The sequence below is a fragment of the Lonchura striata genome, chromosome 18 (assembly GCF_046129695.1).
Source record: "Lonchura striata isolate bLonStr1 chromosome 18, bLonStr1.mat, whole genome shotgun sequence".
NCBI classification, from domain to species: domain Eukaryota; kingdom Metazoa; phylum Chordata; class Aves; order Passeriformes; family Estrildidae; genus Lonchura; species Lonchura striata.
Window position 1 is genome coordinate 3,737,073 of NC_134620.1, and position 19,323 is coordinate 3,756,395.

The following is a 19,323-nucleotide window of genomic DNA, read 5'->3' on the forward strand; positions in this document are numbered from 1 at the left end:
CTCCAAGCTGAGTGTGGACCTCAGGAGCTTTTCATCTGTGCACAGCCCACACTCTGGAGAATCATGTAGAAGTGGAACTGTGTTCTGCTGTGGCTGCAGTTTATTTGGTTTATTTAGGTGTATTTCCTACTGGTGTAAACTCCAACAGACACCTCTGGAGTCTGGGTATGTCTAAAAGGGTGTTTGACATCATACTGGTTTAGAAATAAAACCTTTTGAATAAATCTGTGACAAACTGGTGAACGCAGCTGATCCCAGCTTGCACTGAAAAATGGAGGCTTGTGCTGCCTGTTGTTGGACTGAAGTAACTGAACTACTTCACGTTTGCACTTGTGGAAACCTGAATGGTAAGACAAATAAACCCACCTTGATGCTTCCTGTTACCTTTTACTTTTTGCCTTTTAGCCTGAAACAGGATTACCAAGCCCACTGAATATATCTGACCTATTCTCATCTTTAAAACACAAACGGTTTTTTTCATCAAAACATAACTTGATGATAAGACACTATGCAGAGTTGGCTATGAATGTTTATTAACATCACATGGAAATGTGTACTCCAGAGAAGACAAACATGGGGCTGTCACCATACCTACAGAGTCCAGGGAACCAGAACAAGCTTTGTAGGCTTCTCCTTGGCAGCAGTTGCATGGCTGATGTTCTTCTTAAGTTTTCTTCCTGTACAGGATCAGCTCAAGCATCAACACGTTGTTAATGATTTAAGTAAAAAAAACCTTTAAGTTTAGTTAAGTTACTATTGATCTGGATTGACTGAAAAGGCAGGAGATGATCAGGATGTGGGTTCTGACTTCCAAACACAGATGGTTCTGACGTTTTGCACCAGCATCTTGTGGCAGGGGGCCAGAGCTGCAGTCTCTGCTCTCGAGTGCCTGCACAGGTAACACCTTAGTTACTCAACCAATAATAAGCAAAATTCAAACCATTGCATAATCCAGTCATTCTTACAAGCACACAGTCAAGGGCATCACAGTAAACAAAGGTTATGGTTTCCAGAGACCCTTAAAAGCCGAGGCCAAAGAGCACAATAAATACAGTGGTGGAAGAGCACAGACGTGTCGGGCGTCAGGGCAGAGGAGACAGTGGCCATCTGTATCACCAGAGCTGCATCTTTTTCGTGTGAACCTCCAGAGCCCAGCAGTATTGTCTGAGAAGAGGCACGAGGATGGAACAGGAGAGTAACATTCAGCCTGGCAACAGCATTTTCTCCTGCTTAATTCTTCCTTTGATTCTGGAAAACTTCAGTTGGCACGCACTGTTCACCCACAGAACAGGGCATGGTAAGGACAGAGTAAGGGCTTAAACACGCTGCTGTTATTGTCAAGGTTCTCAGACTAAAGACGACAAATAATACTGTAAGTTGAGGCAAGTTTTATTTAGACTGTACAAATGGCATTGGGGAAAAAACACAGTGGCTTGATGTTGGGACCAGTTCTATCAATTAAGTGGAGTAAGAAATTAAAAAGGCACTAATCTTAAGAAAAGACACTCTGTAAATTCTAAGAATATAATTCATTTAATACTGTTAATCTTATAGCACAAAAAATAAAACAAGCTATGATCCCCAAAATAAAATTTAAAAGCTTACATTTAATATTATTGCCTGAAGATCATGGTCTTTAAATTACATATTGTGTTTAAAAGTTTACACAGTGAAGACTGTCTCAATTACAAGGCCACCTTTCCCACTGCAATAATTGTATCCTTGTCCCAAAATACACTTTAACACAAATAAACAGAAAATGACAACTATACAGGAACACTTTCACTGGTCCCAAAAGGCAGTCTTTTAGGCAGGTCTCACTTTCAAATGCAGGTATTGAGGAAAATGCTTGAAAACTGGACTAGAAAACAAAGGCAGCCCATTCATTCCCAGGATGTTAATACAATATAAAAAATTACTTTACAGGCACATGAAATGGCACAAAGAATGCTGTTTTTCCCTTTACAAAAATAATGCTCAGGCTCTTCAGAGCCTCAACCCAAACAGGATATTCCCTTTTGTTTATTCTTTCCCAATTTGTAAACAATCATGAATTAAATAAGCGCTTATCCAGTGATGGACACTGATTAAAACAGTTTTCATTTAAACTTTCAGACTGATCAGAGGCTTCAATGTCTATATACACATGTACACAGCAGGTGGAAGCCAAGCCTTTTGTGACAGTTGACTACTGTGGCACCAGGTCATTACACCAGCTCTTAGTTCCAAAGCAAGGACAGCTTTAATGGTGCATAGATCGAAGCCATCACTCGTAGGCTCTCATGCTTCATATCAAGGTTACCTTACACGCCCAAGAACATTTACACTGATAAGATTATCACTCAGATTTAAGAGGTTCCATAAAACAACAGCACATGTGTAAGCAAGCGACAAGCAATTGAGAATCCAGAGTCCCTCAAAGAGAAACACACACTGATCCAATGCAGTCTTTATATGAAAATACTTGTCTCATAGTAAAATAGCCAAGACACATTTTGAAGCGAGGTTACAATCAGCTTAGGCTGGTCAGTATGCTACATTGAAACCACATTTTACATACCTGAACCACACTGCTGCTACTTTGAGAAACACTGTTCATTCATGGCCTAAAATCAGGTTCACAGAAATTCAAGAATTCTTGTCTTTGCATCAGATACCACTACACACAAATTTTGCATAGTTTTGAAGGTAAAGTACTTTGCTATTCTGCAGTATTGGAACATAATTTAATCTAAAACAATGTTTGTGTTCAAAGCGTACACCTTATTCAATGAGGGGATGAGTCAAGATGTTTATTTCAGAAAAAAAAAATCAGGTTAAAAGTTACGTTCAAGATCTCAAATCTCACAGTATTTATTTACCATGCAAAGGAAGAATTCTACAGTCAGTCTTCTGAAGAGCTGCCTGTAACTAGGTCAGGCCTGAAATAAGATTTCTCTGCAGCAGACTGAGTTTAGTGCAGTTTGTATTCAGAAGATGACTTTCAGTAGTACAATCCGTGTAGTAAACGTGCAGGTATTGTTAGGGCACAGGAAAAACATGACCTTCTTTAGTTAAGAGAACTGCATAGCTTTTCTTTGCAAGACAAAATGTCAATGCCTATTGTCAAGGATTACAGCACCAAACACTTCAGTCAATGCTACTCTACTTCACAGTTAATTTGGTAGTAAAATGCTCTATAAGAACTTCCAGACTGTCAGCCACTTGATCAATACTACAAAAAACAGTTAATAGATGAATGGAGAGATTTCTTTAAAACCTGGCATTTTGAATGTCTGCTTGTGAATGCCATTTCTGCAGTTCTTCAGTGCCTTCCAACTGAGGATCTCATGGCACTCCCACATGAACTACCAACAATAAGCTTTTATTAGGATCAAGCAACACAAATCAACAAGAAAACATGCTGGAACTTAAGACAATGTTTATATCATTAGACATTTGTAAGATCTGATGACATTCTGCAGGTATTTGAAGTTTCTCAATTTTGCTACAACCAACAGCCTACCAAAGCTGAAAGATGGGAGCTGCTGTTTTCCTGCCAGCTTCCACACTGGACATCTGCCTTAACCAGGCTGTCTGAGAAGGGAGGTTTTGTAGCTGTATCTTTGCAGACATGTATTCTGTTAATTCAGTGTTCCATCATTTTGAAATGAGCATTCCAGTTCGCCTACAACACACATTTGAAGAAGGTGGCACAGGATTCCCCCGTGCCTACGCTTTCAGATCCTGCACCCAGGCTCAGGCTGAGCACCCCAGTGGCGCTCACCCAGCTGCAGCCAGGAGCTCCCTGCTGCAGAACAATCACAGCAGGAGAGCTCAGGAGGGAAAAAGCTACACAAAGAGGGAAGGAGCTACACTAGTAACAGACACCTCTGTGGCCTCCTCCAGCCCCAGCATTACCACATGGGGAACCCAGGCAGCTGACTCCAATTGACCATCTTCTAAAGGATGCTGCGAAGGGGAGGGACCTGGGCCATATATAAAACAGAGCCAATGCCTTAGGAAGGGTAAAAGAAAGATGTCAGCATGCAGAGGAGTTGGCATACAAGCAAGGAAAAGGAAAAAGAAGGAAGGGAAAAAAGATGAAAACAGCTCTGGAAGAGAAGCAGAGCAACACAGACACTCTGGTAAAAAGGTACTGTGTTTGAAAATGAGCTTTTGATGATCTGGGGCTGGTATAGCTGGGAAACTTTGGAGAGCAGGGAGCCTGCAGAGAAATGGCTATAAATGGTCTTTAAATGTTTAAATAAGAGGATTTTATCAGTATTTACTAAATTCTTCTGTCCCACTCCTACCTCATGGCAATCTGATCTGTCTACCAAGTAACAGCTTGATGACAAGCACTTCTGTGTAGTAAAACTACACTTTCAACACTGCAGAAGAGTTGTATGTAGACCAGGCCAAAGTGTTTCCCCTTAAAGCTCACTTTCTACAGTTAGTGCTTGCAAAAATCAACAGAAATGCATTAAATATGTCAAAACCAAGTTACAAGTATCAACCCCTCTTAGGTTTCCTTATAAATAAATGCCCCAGCGTCAATGCAGCTCAATCAATGGTTATTTGCATTAAACACACACTGTTTCAGGAAGGTCAACAACAAGCTTAAGAGTTAACAGAAAAGAGCAGTGTCTAATACAACTGCTTAGAATACATAAGCTCCAATTATTGTCTTTTAAAGAAACCATAATTTTAAATGTACTACCTTAGGACAGGTAATTTCAAAACTAAATCTTCTTCAGTTCTAAAATTGCATTTTTGTTGTTGCTTTTTGTTGGACAGTAATGCACAAAGTTGCATGTTTGACCTAAGATTGGGCTCTTCCTACTGAGCAAACCGGAAAATGTCCATGGAAGTCTCAACAGGAAAGGTTTTTTTCCCATACCTCTCTGCTATATTCTGGTTCAGTCTTCTCCAGCTTAAGGCCCAAAAAAGTTTTAAAAATGAAACTAAATTCATGATGCTATGTTCTGAAGGTCAGGCAGTGACTTCAGTTGTATGTATTCCAAATGTATATTAAAAGAACTGTCAACTGCAGCAAGCTGGAAAATGGGCAAGGCTAGCAATGTGCCATTAAGTCATCACCCCACCTCAAACAATGCTAATGATAGCCAGGAAAATGAAGCAGCAGTGTAAATCAGGCAGAGGGAGTCACTCGTTCTCGTCTGGGTTTTGAGGGTCAAATAGCTGGACATGCGTGAAAGGGAAGAGCCCTTTGCGACCGTTGACTTCTCCTTCCCACTGACCGTTTATATTCATCCTCGTGACCTTCACAATATCTCCAACCTGCAGAATTAGAAACAAAAAAACTCCTTATCATACATGGGATTCTCACCTCTGATACAAATCAAATGAAGAACACAAACAAGCCCATCATAGGGAAAGAAATCTTGCCCTCTTCTTGGCAGAAGGTTCAATTGAAAAGTTGATTTTACTGAACTACAATACCAGCACTTTGTTGCTAAACATAATAATGTTGTCTGTGCTCTGAGATTCTTAATTACATCTATATTTATAAAGATTACTGAACTACACCTCTTTTTATAGGAGAGCTTACAGCTTCATGCTGTATCTTTAGCTTAGATATAAATTCACATCAGTAACGCTACCATCAGTGATGAGTCACAACATCCTTTCAAAAGAGCACAGTACTAGGACTGGTTTTAGCAGCAGCTAACTTAAAAGAAATGTAGCTTTTCTAAGAAAGACCTCCTAAGGCAAAGAAACCATTACTTGAAGCTCTAATTCTGATGATCACAGTCTAAGAAACCTTCTGTAATTTCTAAAATAATGGTACACTTCCAAAGTGGGGAAAAGCAATCTCAAACTTTTATTTTTTTAGTAGTAGTAGATGTAGACTCTAACTTTATTTGTGGTTTTCACATCTACTTCCTGTCAAAGCATTTGAAGCAGGAATGATATGTCAAGCCTTTCCTACCATACCTATTTTCTTCCTATCTGGCAGTGGAAAATGAGAGAAGTCTAAGCTATGATCAAGCAAGAAACAACAGCCCAAATGATGACAAATTATACTCTCACTGTTCAACTGCTGTATTTAATCTGGATTAGTACAATTTACAAAATGAAACACCCAAACTGACAAGAAGCTTTTAAGACAAGCTAAATACTCATTCTTCTGAGATGCTTCTGGTGAGCTGAACACGTGGTCTGTTAACAGCAGCTCTCTAACTTTCCCCCTCCTTTCCTGTTTACTTATTTGACTCTATGTGGTAACTACATTAAATAAAAGTAAATATTAGACAAGTGACATTAGCAGCTAAAAACTAATTTTACAAATAGTAGAACTAGCCTATGGCCAATGCCCAACAGTTTGTTCCTTTCCCAAACTAGGTCCAAGCTCTTTGTAATTGAGTCTCAGTTATCAAACTACTGCTGTGAAATTCAAAGGAAACTAGCTTTAATCTTATTAAGGAAAACAGACATTGATACAGTATAGAAAGCAATTTGTCTACATTTTCTAAATAGTATTGAAATTCAGACCAGATAAAGGTAGGCCCTTGGCAACATCCTTAAACTTTTCAGGTGAGACTTATATATTTTATGTTAAAGAAAAACCCCTGAGTTTACAAAACAATGTGCACATCACTAGATGATTTGAAGCCCATTTAACCCATTAAACCCATTTAAGCCCATTACTGTAACAGGTATTTTTGAAGATCACACAGAAGCAAGAACCCTTAAGTGAAATTTAAGATACTATAATAAACTGGTTGGCAGTCAGACACTCAGTGTAATGTCTCTTAAAATAAAATTCATTGAACTCTGAAACTATTCTCAGAGATTTAAGCCTTACGTGTTGCTCTGCTTCCCTACTTTTTCTCTACTACTTTGGCAGGCTGCGTTCTGTCTGCCTCCCATATTTGAGACTGTCTCACTTGAAACAATTGTAATCTTGTGCTTTTGAGAGAGGAGAAAATCCTTTGAAGTCCACTGAGGCCATATAACTTTCTTAAATGGACATTTTTATATATGCTGCTCCTAAACTCAAACATGAAGTCAGCATACAGAATTAAGCAGTTAAACACTGCATGTACACACAGAATCTGCCCGACTGCTTTTCAGTCTCCAGGGCCTGCTGCAGCATGCTCTGACTGTACATTTGCTAAAAAGCACAATTTGTCAGACTCCTCACTCAAGAAAGCTTTAAATAGTAACAAGATGACCTAAACAGGAACCTAGTAAATGTTTCTTTAGGAAAATGCTGATAAGATCTATAAATACTCAGTGTTACATTTGCTACATTTAAATAACCCTTGAAGACAGATCTAAGTTCCAAATTCTAGACCCAACCTGAAGAAGATGCAGCTGACATCACAACAGTTTAAAGCTAATGAGTTGTGTTTTCACTACACCATAAGCCAAACCCACTCTCAAACCCTTTAATCTTAAAAATAATCTTTTGAATCAAAAAGGTGGACCTGCATTTTCTGAGTCTGACAATGTAATTCTGTTCATGTGCTGTAGAGACCAAGCCAATAATAATTCTGATGCTCTAGAACAGATATTCTTCAGCTTGGTTCTGAAAGACTTCACAGTGTGAGTATGTTTGGAAATCTTTGCTTCAGCTGAGTGAAAGGAGTATTTAAAATATGTCTCCTATTGCATGGCAACAAACTGCCCTGTAGATTAATGATGTAAAATGTCCTTCATACTGCTAGGTGGGCAAAGCTGCTGCATACCAGCATCTGCCACTAAAGAGAGCTGGCTGAAAAAGGCTACTCAAAACATACTCCCACATGCTGAGAACCACTGGAATAGTAAATTAATTTGCAATAACTTTCAACTATTTTTGAGAGGTTTTTTTTCTTAATGAAAGCTGCTGAATATCCTCTTGTGCTGTATTATTTTAAAAATGTAGTTTATCTGAGAAGACTAAATGAAACAGCATGTTGAAATAATTGGTGCAAGAACCTTGATTTCATGCTGGACTTATTAATGGATCTTACCTGAAAGACCTTATTTTCAAATGTATTTTTCCCCCAAGTGAAAGCATTATTTCATAAATGCCTTGTAAAGCATCTATAACATGGTCAGCTGAGGTGCAATCTCCCACTAAAATTATTTAACACACTATCTTTTTCAGAGAATGTTTTAAACTAGGGAGAAGAATTGTCTTATGATTAGGCACAGGACAGAGTCAGGAGACATGGTTCTATTCCCATCTCTGCCACAAACTTCCTGTATGACTCTGGACAGCTAATAGCCCTTATCTACAGATGAGGAGAACACTTCCTTAGACTCAGCATCTCTCAGATAAATTAATTCAGTTGTGAAGCACACCAGCATAGCTGAAATGAAGTATCACTGCTGAAGTGAGTAATACTTCTGAAATGCAGCCATTTGGTTACACCCAAATGATAAAAATCAAAATGTATTCTAGATAGCATCTTTCATAATGTCCTTGTTAGAGCATGAATTCAAAGCCCTGGGGTAACACAAGCTGTGGAACATGCCAGTCAGAAAGGTTACTTCATTCACTCTAGACTCTTCCATACCTGCCCCTTCCATTTGAAGCTGATTCATACTCTGCAAAAGGTTTCCTGCAAGCCATTTTAGTCAGCCAATTCAATGAGTTTTACAGATATTCCAACAATTTTATGTTAATAGTTTTATGACTGATAAAGTTCTGTAATATAAGTTTAAGGAGATAAAAATGCATTAAAATTCTAAATCATCATTTTAGCCCACTGGGTCAATCTATAGAAAACACTGCTCTCTGGAATCTACAGGGGGTTGAATCTCAGTCATTATCTTAATTAGTGTCACAGCTCACCTCCAGAACACTCCAGTTACCAGAACACTAATATTAGTATCAAAACAAAGCAGTTCTTCAGGCCAGCTGCCTGTCTGGAGAAGAACAGACAAGGTCCAACACTGAGAAAATACCTGATACCCCACTGTCCCCAAAGTGAGGAGTTACACGAGAGAGGCAGAGTTCAGCCACTCTGCAGAAAAGACAAAAGGACACTGAAGGAGCTGCTGCTCTATTGGAAGATCCAAGAAAGCACCAGGCTAAAAGCACAGCTTAATTATCCTTCAGTTCTGATGTTCTGGGCCAGAACACTATTGATGCCCAAATAGTAGAATGAAAGAGTTCAGAGGAAAAGCTTCATCCATTCCTGAGACACAAAAGGAGATTCAAGGGCAACACAGAAATGTGGAGGTGCTAGATGCAATTAAGCAGGCCTCACCTAGGAACAGATTGGAACAAAGGAACTTTGCATTTCACCAAGAGCCAGGAAAACTGTCAGAGCAGGGGCTGCAGCATCAAATAATGCTGCATTTCATTACAGGTGCTAGTCTGTCTCCTTCAGATTGAGCCACTGTCGTGACAGTACAGAATTCGGGGAGTTCACTTTCAGTTCAACAGTTATAGCACCTGATCAACAGCTCACACTACAAAAATATAGAATCAATACTTTGCTTAAAATTCAGACTTTGTGGGTTAGATGCATTTTAATGTGGAACACAGCAAGGCTAAGTTTCCTTGGCTTCAGAAAAACACAATGCTTGTTGTCTACTGAAAGAAGCAGCCTAATTTCCTAATTAAGAAAGTTCTACTGCTAGCACATTTTGGCCTACTTGTATCAACTTTCCTTTGAAGAGGGAAAAAGTTAACTGTAACCTAATTGTAACAAGCTCAAGAGAAATATTGTAAGCCAGTTATATAATTATGGTGGATGGATATTTATTTCACCAAAACAGTTCAGTGACAGGGTAACTTTGTACTAGCAAATATATACATGTATGATTGCTACATCACAAAAAGGTAAACTACTTAATACTATAATGCAGGCACAAGTCTATAAAACACTAGTATAAAAAAATTTAAAATAAAGTACAATTCATGTTTAAAAAGAAAAAAAAATAAATCTTTGATTCCATAACACTATTAAGTCTGGAAATGATCTCTAGAACCACTGTGGCCTTCAAAATTTACTATGACACTGATTAGAGCATTGGTGATATATTTAAGAACATTTTTTTAAGCTCAATAAGTATAAATCTGATGGCTGCTGCTGGTCTCCTGCTGTCTGGCTCCTTACCCTGTTTTGTTCCATGTTTTAAGTGACTACAGAATTTGTTGTTCATGTCCTGCTTAGAGCCTGTCAGTTTGAAACAAGGCTTCACACTGTTTCTAATAGAATGGCTATAGAATTACTACAAGTTTTTAAATGCTGGGAAACTTTCAGGTAGACTTTGCTGTTCTGTATCACAGTAAGATGCCAAAGAGTCAAATCAATCACCTTCTTAAAGTGTAAGTCCTTTGAACATGGGACGGCCCTCCTGGTTTTCCCACAGTAATCAGGAGGATGGAAGAACAGCAATGCATAACCCTGTGGTGCAGAGTTTTGGTCCCAATAAGCACAGGACACTGTAACCCTGTCCTTTGTAGCCCTTCCTCTACAGCACCAGAAAGGAAGGAAATTGCTTCTTGGCTAGAAGTACACAAGTAAAGAAACAGACCTGGCTCCTCAGCTGTTGAGCTTTTCGGTTAGGGGTTGGGTTTGGTGGTTTCTATTTTTATTTTGTAGCTTGCTTGTTTAGTGGTTTGGGGTTTTTTTAATGCAGTATCCATAAAATTCTACACATATTTGTAATGAAGTTAGTTGTAGTGAGAAGCTACAAACTTCAATCTGTAGAATTTAATGTTCATTAAAAACCTTAAATCTGAACTGCCAAAGTAATTCAGTGGACAAGAGTACAAGAAAATCTTAGAAATATATGTAATTTATTGTAGACTTTACTAACTGTTCCCTGGTGCAGGGAGATGCACAAAATTACATGTAACACCAGCTGTAAGCTTTGAGATATTGTCTATACTTACAACTAGCATTTTAGCCTATAAGCAGATTATAATTTAATTTTTTATTTCAGAGAATAAAAGTGGAGTATATAACACAATAGGATCGAGTCAAGACTTAGGCATTAGTAACTTCAATAACACCAATATTGTTACCCAGAGAGGCTGTGAACTCCCCATCCCTGGAAGTGTTCAAGTATTGGATGGGGCTTGGATCCACCAGGGTTAGTGGAAGGTGTCCCTGCCCATGGCAGGGGTTGAAAAGAAATGAGCTGTGAGGTCCTATCCACCCCAAACTACTCTGTGATTCTATATAATGTTAAATAAACTTAGCCCAGCAAAAATAGATGCCCTATTACTATCCTACAGAAGTAAAATTGTAGTTGCTCTTCAATTGTCACACTTTTAAACTCATCAGTTGAATTAATCCTTTATCCAATCTATTAGATCTCATTTCACATTTTCTGAAGAACAATCATTTGGTCATATTGGTTAAATTTTTCATGTAATAAATTGAAAAAAAAAAAGCATTAAAAAAAAAAAAAACCAAAAAAACCCACCAAACAAACAAAACAAAACAAAAAAACAACCAAAAAAACCTTGCTTACAAAACAAACTTCTCAGTAATAGGCAATAAATTCTTACCTTTTCTTAAGGAAAAATTCTGTCAGCTTCTGTAAACAATTGTGTACAATGGAAACACTGGCCTTGCAGGCAGGGAGCTTGTCCCATTTTCAAGCTGAACCAAGAAGAATGACACCGCTCCACTTAAAAGGAAGTCGAGCAGATTACTGTGCCATGGCTTTATTTACTCCAGATGCTATTCTCTTCCTTTTAAGTACTGTCTGTGTGCTGGCCACACAAGGCTACAGCCAGCAAACAGATATTTTGCTTTCATATTGCTTTATCAGTTGAGATGAGGTTGCACAATCAGCAACCATGTAATTACACCCACAAGGTGTTCTACCTGTACAAGTGAACAGCCACTTAGGGTACACCTATTCTGAGGGGGGAACTGTCAAATAATATTTTTATCAAAGAACACCATTAACTTTCTTCCCCAAAACAGTCCCATAACCTGTTTTTTGTCTAACACTACTTTCAGTGGTCTTACAAAACAGAAGTTTCAAATGGTTCAGTTTATTTAGTAATGTGTAGAGCCCTCAGAAGGCTGGGATTAAATATTTTATCAGGATCCTGCAGGGGATTGGCAAACTAAAAAAAAATAATGAAAAGAAGCTGAATTATTTTTTTCTTTAAGAATAGCCTATGTGACAAAAAAAAAAACTGCTATAATGAAGTTGCTGAAGTTCCCTATGCATGGATAGATATGGAGAAGCAGCAGTCACTGATTTCAATGAAAATGTAGAACAGTTCCCAGAATTCTGCTTCTGAAGCTTCTTGAGAAGCCACAGTGTGGATGAGGTACACTTGCAAAGAAAACAGACTGCACGGGAAGGCAAAACATGCCAGTCTTGAGAGACACAAAAACATGAGGCAGAAAGTGATTAGAGGATTAAAAGAATCTCTCAAACAAAACTTCAGTAATTTGTGGGTTCAAACCAAATCAAACCTATTTGTTGGCCAGAGAATTAATCCTACTGGTATTCTAGAGCAGCTAAAGTGATGGGGCTAACTAGGTCACTTAAAGAGCAAGTCAGAAAAGTTGATATGTAAGGACCAACCTTCCAAGTGGTTCTGCAAGTTCCCTGAAGTAATTCCATGACATATTGATAACATCACAAAATCAATTGCTTGCCTTGCTTTGCTTTCAGAAGTATGAGTAGTTTTGGCAGGAATTTTCTGTACAGTGCAGTTGGCAGTAAATTTACACTTTGTTCTATGATAATTTTCACACTGTTCACAAATATCAAGCTGCTAGATTTCACAAGACAAAGAAATTCCAGTGATTCATATTTAACTTTTAACCCCACAAGAGTAACCTTAGAAGTCTTACAAATACAGGAGTAAAGCAATTAGGGTGAACACTCTGAATAATAGCAAGTCACAAGTATAAACTTCCAAAGTTCAGTCAAAAGTATCAGCCATAGGTAACAGCTTTAATTTGCAAAGTAACTGAGCAAAAACAACAGGAAAAAGTTCAAAAGTATTTTAAAAACCATTATTATTTTACTTGCTAAAATGTTGCTGCTTCCTATGCTTGTTTGCTTGCATTTGTGCCTGGAAGTATTGCAGCATGCTCAAATTTCACTTTTTCCAGTGTGTCATTTTTGAATTACAGGTTAATTAGCCTTCAGAATCATCTAAATGCGAAAGTAACAGTCTTCTGGAGATAGCTTTGAAAAACTTCTTCCAATCAATCATTTATTCCAGTTTAACTAGAAGTACGATATGAATTATTTACAGAGTAATACTCTAAAGTTTTACAAGATATCTCTAATAAAAATAAAATTTAAAATGCAACAGCAAGCATAGGAACTTGCAGCACTTTAGAGGTTACACTGCACTCCTCACCCCCAGTTTAGGTGTTAAGGTTTCTTAAATTCCACTTTTGAAAACCAAAGCAAAAGGGACTAGAATATTTCTAATATTTTTTGACCAGATTTTACCTCTCAGCACAAGATCTTCAAGTGCATCTCACAGCTGAGGATCAGAAACACTAAGTGTATCAGCCAGCAATCTTTACCTTTCTCTGGAGGATGCCACTGTCAGTTCTTCGCCTGGAACTCTACAATGATTAAGGAAACATCTCTTTCCTTCCTCAAGATTAGGTGAAGAAGCAAAGCCATCCTCTCACTAGCACTTCTTCAGCATGTGTACACTCTGCTACGCTGGTAACATTTGCACAGTTGAACAAGCAAGAAGGGAGGGAAAATACAGATCCTGAAGTTACTTACTAGGTCACTTTTCTCAAAGGAAGTGGTATAGATGAAGCAATTCTTGTGGATGTTTCTTCAGAATGTAACCTAACTTCTCGGTCCCTCAACATAAATAAACAGACTCCACATGAAGTCATCCACATCAACTTCACCATAACATAGTTTCTTCTTTCACAAGGCAATTGAAAACTCTGAGACTGAAGGAAAAACTTACCTCTAATGCCAGCGCAGTCTTGTCATAAGCACAGGGTACTCTCTTTTGGACAGCTTTGGCATAGACTGGTCCATTCTGTGTGGATGGCAGAGGATTGATCACTGCTCCAGGTGTGCTGGATACTGAGGGAAGGGGAGTTGCGGTTTGAGGCTGAGCATAAGCATGGGCAGGTTCTGGAATACCGTAACTGTTGGAATTCCTGTTTCCATGCTTCCCAACTGAAGATCTGACTAGCTTTTCTACGTAGGGAACAGGAATCATCCCAATTCGACCCTCCTTGTTTCTGGCACTCCACCACTGTTCTTCTGGCTTCTCTACAATTACCAGTATCTCGCCCTTTTTGAACGGGAGATCCTCGGCATCGTTGCCAGGAAAGTCATAGAGAGTCCGAACACACTCCATGTTTTCCTCTGCAGCAGACATGGCAGGGGCAGATCCAGATCCCATTGGTGGACTTGGATACCTGAAGATTTGGTAAAAGTAACAGCTTGGTTTGTATTTCCAGTAACAAACTAAGTACTAGGTTTGCAGCAGGAACATCAATTAGAGAAGGATTAATTACTTGGGTTTGTAACCAAATCATTGGCTTGGTAGCACTGTGAGGCATTTCATGAGTAACTCACACTTCTCAAATAATGACTTAAACACCCTAAGTAGCCTCCCCAGAAGCCCAAAATAATCTATCATGGGATGCAGAAAACTGGAGAAATCATGCAAAATCTTCAACCACATGTTCTGGATTGTTGTGATGATCTTAGAGTCAAATTAATTCTATAATTTAAGTTATGAGAGTAATGATACAGAAAACCAAATTAAGACTATCTGGGGGATTGAGGTGGAAGGGCATTACATAAAAATGTAGCTATGAATCTCTCCAAGAGTCCCTTGCCACCTCCAAAGTCATCCAGATAATTTTGTTTTTATCTTCAGCATCCACTTCTAAAGAATTCAGTAAGTAAATGCTAGACTTGAAACACTGTAGAGGAAAAAGGGAACAAAAGTAAGATGGTATGACATCTTCATAAAGACAGTATGAAATACTTGCATCCACTGATAAGAAGGAACTAAGAAAAAAAAAAGCTAGCCTTCTATAAATATTCCTTTGCCTATTTACCTATTAACCATATTATCTATACTTTATTTACGTAATTGTTTATTACTATGTCCATCATTTGTCAAATACAGTCACATTGTTGTCTGTGAGAATATATAAGATTGTCCATCAAATGAGAATGATTTCATTATTTTCATCATAAATGTTATACATTTTATTCAAAGCAGCTGTCAAAAAAACCTTAGTGGATATAGGCCACAGCAGATACTTATTATCTAAGCTATGATAGCAAGGATGCATGTCATTAACCTACTTCAATTCTCTTTTGCTACTTGCAAAATATGATGGAAGTCAAATCCCTGTGATTTTTGCAAGATATGCCAGAAGCCCTGAAGATAAAGATATTCCATCTTCAGACACCCTGCTGCAGCCAAAGCAGGGGGACAGAGGGAACCCTTCAGGGAACAATTACTTTGCATAAGCAAGAGCTCAGAAACATCAGCAAGGATGGTCAGAGCTCACTACTAGAGACATAAAAGAAGCAAAGTTTAAAACGGTCCATTTAGGACTGTTTTAAAAGTTTAAGATGTCATCTCTAAGATCTAGAAGTACTGTAGGGCTCTATATAGAAACCACCTTTCAGACTGTACTTTATGAAATTAAGAATGAACAGCTTTCAAAAGCACAAGCATCTGTGCCCAGGAAAATGCCAGAAAAATAAGAATTAGCATAACAGTTCTGACGCACATACCTGGCCACCCCTATTCTAAATCTAGTCTATTAACTAAAAATTTAAAAAAAACCCACCAAAAATCTGGAAATTCTACCTTTCATCATCCCTCTTGCAGCAGGAAGTCTCCTTTGCACAGAATTTAAAACCATCAACCACATAACTGATTTTTCTAAGAGTTTTAACAAAGACATTGTAAGGAAAAAGACCTAGTCAATCCCATTTGTAGCTCTATATAAAAGCTAAAAAAGTCAATTCCCTGCAGATTAGGTCCCATTTGTCTGTGTGCTGAGAGAACAATATGCAACCAAAACGTTGCAAATGAGGTGGTACTAAAATGTTCACAGAACATTTCACACAGGACTCCTCAAACTCCACAAATACCAAGTGTGCAAGTGCAATCAGCTCCAAGTTCTCAAGTGCTTTGAGAAAGCCAAGCCAGTCATGGCCATAAATGATTATGAACAAGTTTTTGCATCCAGAAAGGTTCAAGAGAACAGAGATAACCATGAAGATTGCTTCAGCATAAGACTTTTTTTCTTCCCAACTCTCCACATGTTTAAGCATGCACATAACACTGGGCAGCTCCATTTAAGCATTCCTGCAATGGTGAAAACCATTTTTTTTATCTACCCATCTCTCTAGCCACAATCACTACCCAAAAGGCTGCCAGCAGATTGAATAGTTCTTGAAGGTTGTGCTTTGTCACATCCTGCCCATCACTTAACAGCTTTTCAGAGTGACTTTTGAACACCTGGGTTTTCAACTTGACAAGCTATTGTCAATCTTTGACAAGTGACTGTCATTAAGTACTGGTCTAGGCCAAGGTTCAATTGTGATTATAAACCTAAAAGTTATTCTTCCCTCCTAAGAACTTGCTAATCTGCAAAACATAATAAGATATTAAAATTCAGAAGTGAACCAATTTGGATTTATTTTTTCAATATGTCCCTACTTTTCTCTTATTTAATTTAATTTCATTCTCTCCAGGAAGCCCAAAAGTTTTGACAAAAGACACTGAGAAAGGCTTTATTAATTAAAAGTAAGGAATATGTTATAGGAGTCTTCATAAGCAGTTTACTGATGTATGTTGCAGGTATGTCCCATGCTGGGACCAGGACAAAGAAGGAGCTCATAGCCAAGTCACATTTTCCCATCCTCCTAGAACAGCATTTCTCAGTGAAGTGTATGGTATATGCAGATATAGATGAACAGTACCATAAGCAATCTGTGAGAAAATAAGTGTTTTACATTTTTTTGGTGCAGAAATGCCACTCTAAAAGTTTGGGAAATGCTGCCCTATGTATTAACGCTGACTTAACAGGGCAAAGCAGTCTAATCACATAAAAGCCAGTCCTATTGTAATCGGTGTGGGTGCAGGGGTAGACAGCAAACTAAGCTCAGAGGCTGTACTTCAATCACGGAGAGGACTGGTGAACCAGCTTCTCAACCATCCTTGGAACAGAGAGACAATGCTAGAAGAAGAGAGTAACACAAAAAGGGTGACGTGCGACCACACCCTCTTTCAAGGCCATTTCAGCCCGTGGCAGATGTACATGGTACCTTTACACACAAGGTCAGCACAGGGAGAGTGGATGATTGCACGGAAAGAGCAACACTTTTAATTGTCGGGGAGATCCAGAGCGTTAAGGCTCAGCGTTAGCAACGAACGTTTCCTTAGTATTTATTCATAGCATCTACACCCAGTGCCAGGCTCCGGAGCTCCTGGGCTGGGCTGTGACACCTTCACAGGTCGCACCTCCTGGCGCCACCCGGAGCAAAGGTGGCGGTGGGTGTGGCGGGGGACACTCACCTGGGCGCGGGCTCGATGAGCGTGGTGGTGTCCAGGTAGTGGATCTTATAGAACTCCAGCAGGGCGGGCAGGTGCTCGAACTCCTGGTCGCCGATCTTAAAGCGGCGGTTGGGCAGGGAGTTGATGATGTAGTGGGAGACGCGGGAGTTCTCGGACACCGAGAGCACGTAGTCCCCCGGGCAGGTGGACGAGTCCCGCACCAGGAACATGCCGTGCCGCTGCCCCTGCAGCCGCGTCTGCGCCTCCGCCCGGGACACCGGGCCCACGTACCAGCTGGAGCGGTCCGACGAATCGAAACGAGCGGCGGAGGACATGGCTCCGGGCGGGGAAGGGGAAGGAAAGGGAGGAAGGAAGGTGAGGAGCCCGGAGGCCCTGGCGGAGGAAGAGACCCGGAGGAGGCCTGGGCAGAGAGGCCTGGGAGGTGGAGCGGGCTGGGGGCGAGCGGGAAGCGGCTCGTGCTTAGTCCAGGAGAAAGGAAACCCAGGGCAAGGGGGATAAGGGAGAAGGAAGCTCCGCGCCGCTGGAGGCGAAGGGCCGAGGAGCGGCTGGGGTGGGGCTGGCCAGACGCGGCGCGCAGGGCCCCCGAGTCTCCCTCAGCGGCGGGGTGTGCAGGGCATCCTTCCCGCCTCTCTCAGGCCTGCGGCGGGCCCGGCCAGGCGGGTGACGAAGAGCAGCGGCGGCTGGCACGGGCGGGCGGCCCGGGAAGGCGGCGAGCGGAGCCGGCCCGGCTCGGGGCGGGACGCGGAGGCTGAAGCGCCGGGCGCCGCGTCCTCCCGCGGGTTCCTCCCCTCGCGAGCCCAGCTCCAAAATGGCGGCTGCGCCGGGCCGCGCGAGCGCCGCGAGACACCGCCCCGCGCACGCGCCGTGGCGGCGGCGGCGGCGCGGGGCCGCGCCCGCCTCAGGGGCCGGGCGGGGGGTTCGAGCCCCGGAGCCCCGTCCCGGCGCCCCGGGGAGCGGCACGGCCGCCCCTTCCCCGTTCCTCCGCGAGAGTCACTCAAGCCGTCCCCGGTGCACCCCCGCTCGGTGCGGTGAGTGAGGCGGGGGTGACCGCATCCCCTCACAGGGCAGGGCTCCCTCAGTGCTGCAGGCGCGCTTTGACGCGGGACACCCCCCAGAAACTCCCCAGCCCTTGGCCTTCAGGTATCTGAGGGGGCCCCTCCATCTTCCCCCCATCCCTCTCGGCACGTTCTCCCTGCTCGGTGCCGCCCAGCCCCGGGCTTTGCTCCCCGCTGTCCCGGGACTGCCTCGGGCTGCTCTCGCTGCTCCCGGACCCGAGGGGTGCCAGCACCCTCACCCCAGGCGGTTTGCAGACAGACACCACCTCTCCTGAGGTTTTGCTGGTTTTTACTAGTTAATTAATTCTCTTTTAAGGAACAAAACGGCCCGCCGTGATAATCATCTCTGATCTCGAGATAATTTCCTACGTGCTCCAAGGGGCCGTTTCCTGCCTCTTCGTAGCTTTGTTCGCAGATAACGGGGTCAAAGCCCGGCCTGGCCCGGGCGGGAGGGAAGATGGTGTGGCAGCCGCTGAGGAGGAAGGAAGGCCCGGAAAGGCCTCGGCAGGGCTCGGGGGCAGCGCTTGGCACATGGTGCGGATGAGCTGTTTGAATTTGAGAGGAGGTTGGCGCCGGGAGCCCAGACCGGCACCGGGCTCTGACTCACGCCCCGGGGGCCGGCAGCGCCATTCGGCCCGTCCGGCCGCACTGCGCGGGGGCGCGGCAGAAAAACTGCGCTGCCTCCCCGGAGGTGCTAGAAACCTCCGAGAACGGTGTGATTTTAGCTCAGCCTTGTGACTTCGTTTAATTTGTGCTTTTTTAATTCATTTTGCTTCAGGGCTGGCAATGTGAAAT

General features: G+C 41.6%; 1 protein-coding gene across 1 annotated transcript; it reads right to left on the minus strand.

Moving 5' to 3' along the window:
* Positions 1 to 511: 511 nt before the first annotated feature.
* On the minus strand, positions 512 to 18,206 carry CRKL (CRK like proto-oncogene, adaptor protein). Its single transcript, XM_021549866.2, has 3 exons — positions 17,474 to 18,206; positions 13,877 to 14,339; positions 512 to 5,283 (listed from the first exon to the last, which is right to left on the minus strand). Exons 1-3 carry the CDS (start codon positions 17,785 to 17,787, stop codon positions 5,149 to 5,151), a joined length of 912 nt encoding a protein of 303 aa, XP_021405541.1. The 5' UTR covers positions 17,788 to 18,206; the 3' UTR covers positions 512 to 5,148.
* Between the last annotated feature and the right edge of the window lie 1,117 nt (positions 18,207 to 19,323).

Bases quoted from the DNA above. Each gene is read 5' to 3' on its own strand.
- CRKL (XM_021549866.2), bottom strand. From the start codon at position 17,787: ATGTCCTCCGCCGCTCGTTTCGATTCGTCGGACCGCTCCAGCTGGTAC. The intron at 14,340-17,473 runs GTGAGTGTCCCC...CCAAATCTTCAG, and splicing joins CTCATCGAGCCCGCGCCCAG to GTATCCAAGTCCACCAATGG. The intron at 5,284-13,876 runs GTAAGTTTTTCC...CTAATTCTGCAG, and splicing joins AGACTGCGCTGGCATTAGAG to GTTGGAGATATTGTGAAGGT.